Genomic DNA, 14,151 nt, shown 5'->3' with positions numbered 1-14,151 from the left:
ACTGTATTTTCTGCTGTTGCTCTGTAATGAATGAATAATGAATGAATGCTTGTGAAACACTTTGGATGTGAACTACTGTTGTTGTTTGTTCATGCTTAATATGAGTCTCCTTTTCCTGTGTCTTAGTTAATGTTCTTTTGTTTATCGTTGACTATGTAAATATGATGCATGTGCTAAATGCTGATATTGCCTTTCTCCAAATGCTTTATGCTCCCTTCAGGAAAGAGGCTTTTACTGAGGCTCACGGTGCACGAAGAGGAGTACAAAAAGTAATGGTTATTGTGACTGATGGGGAATCACATGACAACTACAGATTACAAGAAGTGATTGATAATTGTGAAGATGAAAACATTCAGAGATTTGCTATTGCTGTAAGTGAAATTTAATGGGAAAATTCAGAATCTTTAAAGCATGTTTCGTCTTCCAAATGTAATTTCTGTTTAAAAGTTCATTTCATGGAATCTTTAGGGAAATATAATAATTTCAGAGAAGAAAAAAAGAAAGAAGCTGAAAAAAGAAATTTAAAATTTGCTTTCCAATTTTATAGCACATAAGAAAAAGCCATCCATCTGTCCTCCTGGTGATGACAGGTCTGCGTGCATGTGAAGAAAAAGGAGAAAGAGTTTGAGGGGCAGTATAAAATCAAATCCTTTTTGATAAGAGCAGTACTGATCAGAGTGGATTAGTTCAAATCTTCTGAGCAACTTCTACAGACACATTACCTACTTTAAAAAAAAAAAAAAAAGGCAAATCTAAACCACCAACAAAAACCAGGTTTATCCTGGTTGTTTTGTCTGGTGGCATCCTGTAGTTGTCATTTTCGTGTTGAGCAAATTTAGTAGCTTAAAGAGAGGATGAACATGATGGAAGTTTACCCATATCAAGAAATATGGACACATTAATGACAGATTTGGTGTGAACTTTCCACTGTATTTGTGTATACAATACTCAAATCATGTTTCCTCTCATTAATTTTGAAGGTACTTTGGAAAGTTGCTTTTCTATTTCTGTCTTTCTTTGTTTTGGTACAATGAGGTGGTATGGAACCCCGCAACTTCAAGAAAGATGTTATCTTTAGTTTAAAGAAAGACATAAAGCAGAAGTTGAATCAAGCAGCACACAAATTGTCACTGCCTTCATAAATCTAGAGATCATGAAGGAAAATTTGTCTTTGAAGCTGCAATAATTTTTAGGCATAAAATCTCTGTCTAGAACCAAATATGAATTGTTCGTTTTTCCAGGAATGCTAGAACATGGGAGTTTCGGTTTTATTTCCCTCTCAAATCAAGTTAAGGGTATAGAGCATTTTTTTTCCGTGAAAAATACTTGGCGGTCTGGGAATTGGACAAGTGAGTCATTTTGTTCTGAGCCATCCTGAATTTTTACAGCAGTGGTGTTAAAATTGCAAGCCAAATCTAAGGTCTTGTACTGTGATGGAGTTGCTAACTCTGAATGCTGTTGTTATATGTATTTGTAGGGCAAATCTGCACACAAAAAAGAATTATTCTATGCGTAATTAACTAGTCATTAATTGCTAATGTACCACACTATGGGGAGAACTGGCGCCACCTGTGCGGAAGCCAGTGCAACTGTGGATTCTGGTTTGGGTGTTGTTATGTTGTTTTTTTCCTAAATGAAGGCCTACTTCAACAAATCATAGAATCATTGAATAAACCATTAGCATTTTGTCACAAAGGCAAAAAAAAGGACAGTTGAGCATAGCAGGCATTACACCATACAGTTGCTTTCTTTGCTATTCTTGATATTTTCAGAAAAACAACTGAGCCTTCATACAGTTCTGTTCTCCTTGGATAATAATGGTTTCAAATCAATTTGAGGGAGGTTTTAAGAGAAAAAAGTTCAGGTCAGATATTATTTCCAAATATTCTTTGACAACCTGCCTCAAAGGTATCTTTTAAAACAGGTTATAAAATGTATCCTTGACTTTTCTTTTTTTAAATTCTCTTTAGATTCTTGGCAGCTACAGCAGAGGAAATTTAAGTACTGAAAAATTTGTGGAGGAAATAAAATCAATTGCCAGTAGGCCTACTGAAAAGCATTTCTTCAATGTCTCAGATGAATTAGCTCTTGTAACTATTGTTGAAGCACTTGGAGAGAGAATATTTGCCCTGGAAGGTATGATATTATTTAAAATTGTACTTCATGCCTGCATTACGACTGAAGCAAATAGAAGACCATCTGCTTTTATCTTCCTTTGGAATGTATTGTGCTGCATAAAATCTGTTATGCAGCTACTTTTTTCATGCTGATCATGAAAGTATTTTGCAATAGGCCTCGAAAACACAGATACTTAAGTGAAATACATTCAGAGGGGTTAGAGTCTGTGGAGACTATAGCCTAAAAGTGTGAGTAAGCGTTACTGTTTTAGCTGGGGTAAACATAATATTGCCTTCCCTTAGGTAAAAAAGCATTGCCAGGCCATAGCCTGGTTACCCCATGATCGTGTGGTCGTCGGCCTATACCTTTAGGTTCTCTTTGTGGTTAGTTATTAGTTATATCATATTCCTTTGCTATGCAAGTTAAGATGGACTTCGTGCATAGAGTCGACAAGATATATAATGTTCATGATATGCAGATTTTAGCACAGAAAGTCAATTCTCTCATAATGTCTGCTTAAATTCTCCACACAAACTAGACAACGCTTTCCAAATCTCTGTTTGTTTCAAGCACACAACTGGTAACAGACTGAGTTTATTAGTTATAAACTATACTGGACAACTCTGAAGGGATAAAGAAAACATCCATCTGTTTGGACTTATTTTTTCCAACATCTCAATTTCAAGTATCTAGAATTATGTAGTTTACATCTGAAACGAAAGATAATGTTCACTTTTATGTCAATAAATAGTACAAATACGAGAGTGTATTTTAAAGTTTTTTAAATCGGAGCTATATTTCTCTATATTTTCTTCTAATGCCATATTTAGGGGTTGTTTATTTTATCATTTAGCTTCATCAAATATTATTGTTTCCAGCTGGTTATTACTAAATATTTTTCCAGTTTATGTGTTCTTATGTTTTTCTTTACGAAAAATTTTGTTTCCTCATTTTTGAAGGAGATTAATTTGAGGAGAATGTAATCTCTCTAAAGCCCAAAATATAGCCTACTTAAACTCATTGAGTGCTTCAGAGTTCATTGAATAGGGGGCTCTTTTGTTAAGTCTCTGTTTACTATGAAGAATACACTTTCAGTGGAAAAATAGTTGTTCAAACAGAAATTGAAAACTTAGTCTTCAATTTGTGCTTTGTACTTCTAGAAAAGTGAGACAACTCTCTAATGTCTTTCATTAGTAGAATAAAATCTGTTAGTTACACCTGTTAAATATAATGAATATAGAATAAAAAGTTAATCAACTGCTAGTCGTGACAACAGACAAGGGATATATAAGACCTAACATGACTGAGTTTCTAGATATCAGTGTACTCAGATTCAAGGGTTCATGCCATAGCTCAACCCTTTGAACAATTATCTGCCACTGGAAGAGATGGTCTCACTGTGTCACACTCTGCCTTGTCCCTTTTAGCAATCAGTAGCCATTAGGTGGTACTTATCTGTCACATTAAACCCCAGCCTCCAAATAGTGGAGTAAATTCTGCTGGCTTGAACTCCCTGCTAGTGGGGAATGCTTTATATCACCAGCCCTAACCCTTCCGTTGATTTTAGTAATTCATTCCTCAAATCTACAGAAAAAAATTACAAAACATTTGAACAGTAAATAAGTTCTGTAACTTAAAAAAATATCCAAAAATATGTAGTTATGTTATCAGTGGTGAAGGTAACTGCTTGAATAAATTGTGTAAATGTTATCTGTTTATATGGTAGTCAGACTAATCCTCATCAACATGTTCTTCAGTATTTTGGTACTTTAAATTTATTGTACCTCTTTAAGTATCAACAAGTTTGGCAGTACTCCTTGAATTCAGCCGTAATTTTCTGGAAAAGATGCAGTAACAAATATGTATTTCTTGGATATTTTTACTTTTAATTTAACATTAACTTGTTATAAACTGTTATGATATTTGTGCCTTGATCTATTTTCCTTATTTTGAATTTTTATTTTATATAAACTTGGCTGTATTACAAAAAATATATTTGACACAAAAAATGTGGAAAATTATTTTCATCTACACTGTAAGTGATCAGGTAGGTGATTTCACCACTCCCAAAAGGCTTCTTAATTTCCAGATTTTCACTAGGAACTCAGATGTGCTATGATTTCTATATAAGACACCTGTGATATGAGGCAAGAAATGTCACCTCGTCCACCTGTGAAAGTCACAGAAGTCACATAATCTGGCTGCAAGAGAATCAGAATAGGAACTGAAAATGGGATCTTAGCTTTTTGTCAAAACTTAGCAAGGTTGAGTTCCTCCAATGGGTTGGTAAGGCTGGAGCTTGAAGAGGCTGATGACTAAATCAGCTTCTGTTGATTCTTCAGGCATGCTTTCCTGTCCCCTCCCAAAGCGTTCCAGGAGCTATTCTAGATTTGCAACTGTGTCCATGGACACATCTTTATGGTGGGGGAGAAAAGCAGATTAATTCTGTCCCACCCAGCTTTCCGGTGACAATCCAGTTTATTGGATGTGTGCAGTGTGGAAAAGATTAATTAAACTCATACACTGTAGCTGAATTCTTGATATTCTGCATCTGAATCTGTTTAAATTCTCAATCTAAAGAGCCTCTTGCCAGTGTAGCAGTACATTTAATTTTTTTTCTTGGATTAATTGTTTTCTTTTTGGTTTTGGCCTTTAAAAAATTGTGAAGGAAAAATGAGAGAGGGTTGAAAAATCAAATCCAACAAAAACCCATACTTGACAGCCAGTCGATTTTTACACATAATCTTTTTCATATGCCTCTGTGTCTCATGGCATGCACTTCTGGTTTTAACAGCAATTTTATGTTTTATCCAACCCGTAGGCAGGTACAAAAATATCCTTTGTAGGATGCTTGGCAGTTTGAAACTCAATGGAAAGTTAGACTGAGGGCTGTTATCTGAGTAGCATTCAGAGCTGCATGCACCAACAGTGCTGGCATTGTCCTCTGTCTCAGACTGTGAGAGTCCTGTCTTTCTCAGCTCATTAAGGAGCATCCTTTACCACAGGAAAATATTGTTTATCAGCAAATGTGCAACTTAAGAGATTTATGCTTAAAAGGGACTTTTTCAGACTTAGCAAAGCAGCTACATCTTGAGAAACATGATGGTCCATGTTTGTGTCAAACATTTTGTGTTTGAGATCATGTCTCTTTCCGATGACTGGCTATAAATCCCAACAATTAGCAGACATCATGTCTCAGAGAGCAACCTCTGTGTTTTAGTTGCTGAGGATCAAAAGTTCAGTATTATTTAGTCCAGATGCCTGAAATTCATGCAGCCATGGCTTGCTATGGATGTTTTATTCACACAGTTGGAGGTTTACCTCAGCACTCAGCTGGTAGAAAATTGTGAACTCTCTCTGGTCAAGCATCAGAGCAGATTTCACAGTAGTTCCCCTCTACTACCCATTATGGTATCTTGCTCTTGAGGACTCAATATGCAGAACATAACTATCTTACGGGGCCACTTAAGGTGGCAAAATAGTCCTTGAGTATTGCTTTTAAGTAGAGGAAGAGGCAGATCTTTTCCTTCCCTGGTGATATTGCAAGTGTCTCTAGGAGCAAAGCAGCTCATCAGAGTTTAATAACTAGTGTATGACTACCTGACAAGATACTGAAATTTGTCACCTGATACCTTTTTTTTTTCAAAGTCGCTTAAGAGAATCAGGAAGATTTTCATCTGACTTTCTGGGCAGGATTATAGCTCCCAGGCTCTTCCCTGAGGCTTATGAATCTTGGACAGCTGAGATTTTCCTATGTTGTTCTTTGCGAACATTCATACAAACATCAAATGTTTGTCGTTTAAAGTTTCTCCAGCTGCCTGCAAATTTTTAGTTGCTTGAATACAAAGCTGGGGTTACATGGCTGGTGTTTTATTGTTCACTTAGCTCAAGTGGAAAATGGCTTAACCATATTAATCAAACATTCCAAACATATTTACCGTCAGCCTGAGGTCAAATCTGGTCAATTTTATCCCAGAAATATTTGTTGGACAAGTTCTGAGACATGATCTTAAAATGGAAACTCTCATACTTAATAGTAGCATTTAACACAGATCTTAATTTCTGTGTTTATTATAAAAATCTATGGCAAACTATATTCACTGAGTATTCTTGTTAATTATGCTATCCTTTACTATCACATGAGCACTTTCATTACACTGTTGAGATACTTTTTTCAGATTGAAACTAATTTACTTTTGAAACTTAATTTTTTCTGTTCAATAGCAACAACAGACCAGCAGGCCGCCTCATTTGAAATGGAAATGTCTCAAGCTGGTTTCAGTGCTCATTATTCTCAGGTAAACAAACTGTTGGAGAATAGAAATTCTTTTACAAAGTAGATTTTTCTTGGTGATGGCATGAATTTGGAATGAGTGTTTCAGAATTCTTTGTACAGTCCTGTTTGCTGTTGGAAGTTCTGGAGTTTCCCATAATCTCTTTTGCTTTTTGGTTTGGTGTGGGGTTTTTTTGTTTTGTGATTTGTTTTTTTTTCTTTTTGTAAAATGTCTGTAAAAAATTATTATAAACAATGAAAGCTTAAGAGAACAAGTACCTTCTTCACATGAACTCTAGATGTAATGGTCCCGTAGCCCTTTCTACGGAGAATAGTCTACAATACGTTAAGAAAGACAGAGAAAGACTTTTTCTCAGAGCCTGTAGTGACAGGACAAGGGGCAACAGTTTTAAGTGAAGGAGGGTAGATTTATATTGGACATAAAGATGAAATTTCTACAATGAGGGTGGTGAAACACTGGAAGAGGTTGCCCAGAGAAGCTGTGGATGCCCCATCCCTGGAGGTGTTCAAGGCCAGGCTGGATGAGGCTTTGAGCAACCTGGTCTAGTGGAAGGTGTCCCTGCCCATGTCAGAGGGGTTGGACTAGATGATCTTTAATGGTCTCTTCCAACCCAAACCATTCTATGATCCTGTGAACTATAAAACTGTTCTCTCTAAATATTAATGTATCATTTGATACTGGATTGTACCAGTGAAATTGAGACAGAATATATATAAAAAGGATATTTCTATCATGGATATGATCTGCATTATTAGTAGCACAACATATTCTTAGTTCTGTTAACACATTGATTACTTCAGTTCTCAGGGGGTGAACATTAAACTGGGATGCAAAAATCCCTGGGAATTTGTATTAGCAGAAAATCACTCCCTATGTATTTTATTTTTTCTTGAAAAATCAAAAAGTATCCGTTGTGATGATCTGCTGACTGTACACAAATGAAATTAAAATTTAACATGAGATCAAAAGAACTAGGAGGAAATAAAATTTAAAGATCCAAAAAAGCAGTGATAGTGGAAAAGAGCACAACTGAACTGAACAAAAATCAAGCCATCCAAGACAAACTGACATATGTAAGAAAACATATGTTTGTATACAGCTCAGCATATCACTGGTAAAAAAGAGAATAAGAGACCTTCAGTGTGATTTAACATAACTACTTTATTGCAGAAGTACTCCCTGTTCATTTTTACTCTGCACTACATCATGTATGATGCTTCAGATGGTGAAGCATCATACCTTAGAAACAAGTATAATCTTGATAGGGAGCACAAAGATTGTTTATAAGATTTTCTGCTTGGTAGAGCATATTCTTGAAGTTCACAAACAACTGACCTGCTATCATCAGAACCTCACTTCAGAAGTAGGTCCTCAGTCCTTGGAACATTGACAGACTCAAGATCTCTGGTGTTTGTCTTATGTGGAACATTATGTTCATGCCTTCAGGCAAGAAAGGTCAGCAAACCATTTCTCATTGACAAAAGGCTCTTGCAGAATATACAAGACTCACACATTCAACAGAGAAAGGTTCGAATTTCTGAAAGTTTTTCTGGGAAATGCATGTAAGTGTTGTATTCTCTGATTAGCATCCATTTTGTCTTCCTGTTTGGCCTGGGATGGTGTGCTGAAGTTTCATTCTGCTATTTTTCCTGAATGGCCCTGTTGGGTGCATTTTTGACCAAAAAAAAAAAAGAGGGGGGAGACATACTATGACCATAAGGGCTATACTGTAATAGGAAAAGCAGGGCTACATATGTAAGTATACGGGAAACATTACCCAAAATGTGAGCATCATGATGAATGAATGTTTAAAGATGGTTCACACAGAGAACAGGCTTTTTGTTTTTCTCTACATAAGGATTGGGTCATGCTTGGAGCAGTTGGAGCTTATGACTGGAATGGCACAGTGGTCATGGTGAAGGACAGTGGTATTTCAATACCAGCTAATGACACTTTTCGTGACAGGCTTTCAGAAAAAAATGAACCCCTTGCAGCCTATCTAGGTAAGAGAAGTAGCCCATCTTGTAACACTTTTTACCACAAGACCTCTCTCAAATCTCATTCACAAACACATCTTACAGAATATTATCTTATATTTTAGGAGCCTGGGGAAATGTATAATGTATGGACATGTCTACTGTATTATTTTCTTGTTCTTTTTTTTTTTTTTTAAATTACTACTTCTACAATCAAAAAAACTAGTCCAGACACTTACAGACCTGAGTATATCTATATTACCCCCCAACAGAGATGCCTAGTCTGTTCAAAAAAAGTTTCACAGATTCCTCTACTATTCTTATCAATTTTTTCTACGCCTTGATAGTTAAAAAGTTTTACACAATATTCAGCCTAAATCTTTTCTTAAAATTAAGCTGGTTTCTGTTAATGGACAAGAACAACAGTTTACCACTCTCTTTTTTGTAATAATGTTTTGCATATTGGCAAGCTATTGTTTTCCTCTCAGCCTTTTCTGCGAAAAAGTGTCAGCAGCCTTGCTCTCTTCTCTAGGTCTGTCTTTCTACACCTCATGGTTCCGCTTGCTCTGTTATCTCATCTAAGCCACATTTTCAAAGATGAACAATCAACACTAGAATATTTATTTTCCCCTAAGTACACTGTTTGTCTTCTTTGCAAATGTCATTAGCTGTTTGTTTTAATATCTCAAATTTGGTGAAATCATTTTAAATTTAGATCCTATCCTCTGTAATACTTGCAACCCTGGCAGAGTTTTGGTTCATCTGCAAATTTTTTAATTATTCTTTCACCAAAGTTGTTAAATTGTTGTTAATATTAAACAGATCTAGGTTCAAATTGCCCCCAGAATTACATTTGTAAGACTCCATCAGTTTGACAGTGAGCCAGTGACAACTGTTCTTTTCAACCACCTATTCGTGAGTTATTTCATCAGCACCATAATCATCTTACCCTGTGTGAGAACGGCAAAGTGAACATGACTCACCAGTCTCTGAACAGGTTTATTAACATAGTGGTGCTCATGGCTCTGAGACTGTAGACAAATACACATCCAGATCTTTTTATTAACTCTGATATTATTCTCTAGCATGAGTAGGACTAAACATCTAGTGGTAGAATAAGCCCTAAAAAGGCTCTAAATCTCAGCAAGTACTTCTGATGCATTTTGTGTGTACTGCATCTTGACTTCTTTTCTGCTTCCTAGGATATACTGTGAATTCAGCACTCACACCTGGGGGCGTACTGTACATAGCAGGACAGCCACGATACAATCACACTGGCCAAGTTATCATTTATAAAATGGAAGGAAGAGAGGTACAAGTACTTCAGAGGTTAAAAGGAGAACAAGTAAGTATGCATTCATGATTAACATATGAGAGGAATGTGGTGCAAGAAGCAGAAATAGCGATTTCAAATGAGAACTTTGCATCAGAAGAGCAAATGAAATGGGATCCTAAGCAAGATCAGAAGGAAAGGTTAGGTAGCTAGTCTGGTACAGTAAGTGATGGAAAGTAGATTCTACAGTAGTCAGTGACCCTGGGAAAATTTGTCTATATGAGTTAAGCCTTCCCCAGTGTCAAAGTGGCTGTAGCCATCTGTGTACTTGCAATTTTCTCTTTCTTTTGAGCGGAAGGGGTATGTCTCTGTCAGGAAGCAGGTTCAACAAGCAGGGTTCTGTGCAAGAGCATAATATGGGATAACAGGAAATATTGAGTAGCTGCTTATTATATTGAGTAGCAGCTCACTGAGATCTATTCCTGCGGGAAAAAAACAGGAAGTAATCACATAATTAAAAATGGTAGTACAATATTATGCACATGAAGGTTGAAAGACCTGCCTACTCGGGTCTTCCCAGGCTGCAGTACAAGCTTCTTTAAGGAGAATTAAGATTACCTAATTTTAACTTGTAGCTGACATCTGCAACTCATCTGATCAATGAATCCTTTTAGAGTCAATGAAGGAAAGCAGGCGTTTTTAAGGTGTGAAGGAACTGGCCTACTGGAAGCATGAAGTGAGATGAGATGCATCTTGCACTAGAAGAGACTGCTTCCATGTTGAGTGTAAAGGAAATGCAGGGTGTCTAGCTTAGATGTGAAGTGAATGCAATCAAATAAATCCCACACCTTGTACCCAGACTATAAATGTATCTAGCTCTTTGTGTAGATCTTGTTCCTCCGCATTCAGTGGCAACTTGGGAATTTTTGGAGACTGCCTGCACTGTGTTGTCTCAGAGCTCTTGTCCACCATCCTACCTTTTTCCCCTAGCAAGCCTAAGACTGTTGATTTTGCTCCTTCTATGTATTATTGTTGGGACTGAAGAGAAAACTGGCCTTCCCCAAGACACTTCTTTCAAATGCTGTCTTAAGGGGCCCTCCTCCCCTTAGCAGGTAGAAGGCACCATTGGTACCTTTCAAACTCAGGAGAGTTGAAAATTAAATTCTTAAATTAAAAAATCTGACAACAAACCCTAAAACAGAAAACAAGCTTCAAAGGCAAACAGACCAAAAAGATCTTCGAAGTAGCAAAGAAAATTTCTACCTAATGGTTAACTTTTGTGTAGTTGTAAGCAACCATAAAACAGGTCTCTCAACAGGAAATGTTACATGATGTTGCTGACTCTGTATCTGATTTGTACCTTATGTTTTCCTGCAGATTGGGTCATACTTTGGAGGTGTTATTACCACAATCGACATCAATAGGGACTCATTTACAGACCTTCTTCTTGTTGGAGCTCCTATGTATATGGGAACTGAGAAAGAAGAGCAAGGGAAAGTATATGTTTATAGTCTGAACAAGGTAAGGATGGTGTTTATTGACCAGGAACAGAACATTCTCTTCACTGTCTTCATGTTTTATTTTAAAGAAATATGATAATTTACGCTGGGGAAGATGACCTGTTGAAAACAGAGAAACATGATTTTGACAATTGGGAGTATAATGCAGATTATTTTTGAAAACTTTCCCAAACTCTTGTTTTCTCACCTTTTTTTCTGATGGAGTATATTATATAGATAAGCACTATATGCTGTAAGGTGCAATAAGGCATAGATGCAAATTTATAAGATTAATTTTCTATCAGATTTTCTTTTTGCTTTCACAGATTAGGGAAACAGTAGGGCTCATCCATCCTAAAAGTGTGTGCTGCAGTATCGTCGTGACTTGCTTACTAACCTGGGGCTAACGCCTGTACATCCAACAACCCCTAAGCATGTCATGACTAGACTGAGGAATATATCAGCTACACCTCAACTTCTTAGTTTGATAAGTCTCTCCTTCCAATGTCTATGCATACTTTTTCTTCTTTTTGTCTTCTTTAAGTCTAGTATCATTAGTATCATTAGTATTAGGCCATGAAGGTGGTCAGAGGGCTGGAGTACTTCCCCTATGAGGACAGGCTGAGAGAGTTCGGGTTGTCCAGCCTGGAGAAGAGAAGGCTCTGGGGAGACCTTCTAGCAGCCTTCCAGTGCTTCAAAGGGGCCTACAGGAAAGATGGGGAGTCACTCTTTATCAGAGAGTGTAGTGACAGGACAAGAGGCAAGTTTTTAAGTGAAAGAGGGTAGATTTAGATTGGACATAAAGATCACTGTGAATCATCATAACAGTTGTCAAAGTGTATCCTAGCAATGATGGTCTCCTAAATTACTATTGCAAGAAGCAACCTGAAACGACTGGATCTATTGGGCAGGAAACTCTTCCAGTTTCTACATGCATGTTGCTAACAACAAATTGCTGGTGAATAGGGTTGGCGAGAAAACAAGAATTTCATGTCCTCCAGTACTGTGAGGGTTTGAAATTTGTTTTTCCTGTGCTTCCTTTTATCGAGATAAAAGAGATGCAGCAGCTTCTTGCTGCTGCTAATTTCTAACATGGAACTCATGGTGCCAATCTCTTGGAAAGATTTGTTACATACCACACTGTGTATGTTCTTTTGGTTTAGGATGCAGACTAGACCAGAAGAATACATATGTCAGGCCATGGAGTATGTGTCTACTGAGGGCAGAATTCAGTCTATGTAAGAGAAATGCTGTCTTTTGTTCTAGAATAACAGTATTGCCATCTGTGTTTCATCAGAAATTTGGCTTGCTTCTCAGATTAAGAGAATGGCTTTAGAGAAACTCTTTACACTATCTTAAGAATGAAGCGGTTTACTTACAACAACATCCAAATATCGTTATGCTGCTACACTTTCCTGTGAACCTCTAACTTCAAGAATCATGAGTAACCATCTAGATGCAGAAGGAGAGGGAGTGAGAATGTCTTTCTCACCTGCTGCTTAGAAAGAGCATTTGAATTATAGTTCCAAAATCACAGTTTCTAATTGCACTCAGTCACTAGGAGTAGGATGTAATTGTTTCATTTAATTCATCAGTTTGTCTTATGGACAGGAGCTCTTAAAAGCCTGCATTGCTAAAATGTTGGTGGAAATCCACAAACTCTCAATCTGTTCTTTCACAGACAAAGTTTGAATACCAGATGACTCTTGAACCTATAAAGCAAACATGCTGTTCACCATTGAAGCAGGACACCTGCAAAGTTCTTAAAAATGAGCCTTGTGGTGCACGCTTTGGGACTGCAATTGCTGCAGTGAAGGATCTCAACCTTGATGGATATAATGACATTGTAATAGGTTCTCCCTTAGAGGATGATCATCGGGGAGCTGTTTATATTTATCATGGCCGTGGCAACACAATCAGTAAAAAATATTCACAGGTATGAAATAAAACTTTAAAGATTAGCAGCTGCTTTAAGTGTACATAGCACAAATCCTGTTTTCACATGTCTTCCCAACATAGTATCAAACTGTGTCTCGACCTGTCATGACAGCTTCTTTTTTAAAGTGCTCTGTACTTTTAAACTCACACTGCTTTAACTGAATTTAACTCTAACATTGTTAGAAAGTATATTTGCATGTTTTTATTAGAAACATTCTGAAATGTTCTGTAGAGCCAGAAAAGTAGATATTTTGCAATTCTGAAAATTTATAGTGTGTTCATCACCATGGTAACCATTTTAGGAGTATTGTAATAAAAATTTAATGTATTTAAAGAGTCTAACAGTCATCTAACTGCCAACAAATGTGTCTTGAATGTTTTTATAAAATCTTTCAATATGCACTCCTAATGCTTTTCACAGCGTATTGCATCAGGTGGAGATGGAGAAAAAGTGAAATTTTTTGGCCAGTCTGTGCATGGAGAAATGGATTTGAACGATGACGGGCTGATTGATGTCACCATTGGAGGCCTTGGTGGGGCTGCCCTCTTCTGGTACGGATGCTCACAGCAGCTGTCGGGCTGGAAAGTACCCATTTGCCCTGGGTTACTGGTGTAACTTGCGCGCGGTACTGTTTGGACTGTTGTGAGGATACTGGTTTCATCTCATGCATTGACACTGTCTGTAAATAGTCATATTTTCATGTCTCTCTGGAGGAGCTGGTGTTAAACTTGATGGACAGCAGTAACAAATACAGGAATGTTTTAGAAACCTTGTTAGCCTACTGTGAAGACCTTGTCTTTCTAGATCATATTCAGAACAGAAACTGATTCCACTTGTGGCACCAAGTAAAACAGAAAAAAACTTTTTTTACAGTATACTGCATATCATCTTATTAGCAATATCAAGGAGAAATTGAAATGTAAAGGGATCACTAAGAAAACTCATTTGACTTCCTAACAAGAAAACTCTAGTTTGAGTCCCTGCAGAAAATTTTGGGAAAAATTGACTAAAATTTCTGGTTAACAGTGAATTAATTTTCTTTACAAAAGAG

The 14,151-nt window shown here is 36.9% G+C and overlaps 1 protein-coding gene across 1 annotated transcript in view; it reads left to right on the top strand.

Annotated features, from left to right (window-relative positions):
* Nucleotides 1-14,151, top strand: part of ITGA1 (integrin, alpha 1) — a 44,477-nt gene that overhangs the window by 13,966 nt on the left and 16,360 nt on the right. The window contains exons 7-14 of the mRNA XM_010079068.1: nucleotides 221-371; nucleotides 1,971-2,136; nucleotides 6,343-6,416; nucleotides 8,272-8,416; nucleotides 9,592-9,734; nucleotides 11,040-11,183; nucleotides 12,843-13,097; nucleotides 13,521-13,651. Of these exons, the coding sequence (XP_010077370.1) occupies nucleotides 221-371; nucleotides 1,971-2,136; nucleotides 6,343-6,416; nucleotides 8,272-8,416; nucleotides 9,592-9,734; nucleotides 11,040-11,183; nucleotides 12,843-13,097; nucleotides 13,521-13,651 (1,209 nt within the window). The remainder of the gene's footprint in view (nucleotides 1-220; nucleotides 372-1,970; nucleotides 2,137-6,342; nucleotides 6,417-8,271; nucleotides 8,417-9,591; nucleotides 9,735-11,039; nucleotides 11,184-12,842; nucleotides 13,098-13,520; nucleotides 13,652-14,151) is intronic.

The sequence above is a fragment of the Pterocles gutturalis genome, unplaced genomic scaffold (genome assembly GCF_000699245.1).
Source record: "Pterocles gutturalis isolate BGI_N339 unplaced genomic scaffold, ASM69924v1 scaffold31938, whole genome shotgun sequence".
In the NCBI taxonomy this organism is placed as follows: Eukaryota; Metazoa; Chordata; class Aves; order Pterocliformes; family Pteroclidae; genus Pterocles; species Pterocles gutturalis.
This window is presented reverse-complemented; position numbering and strand designations above follow the sequence as displayed.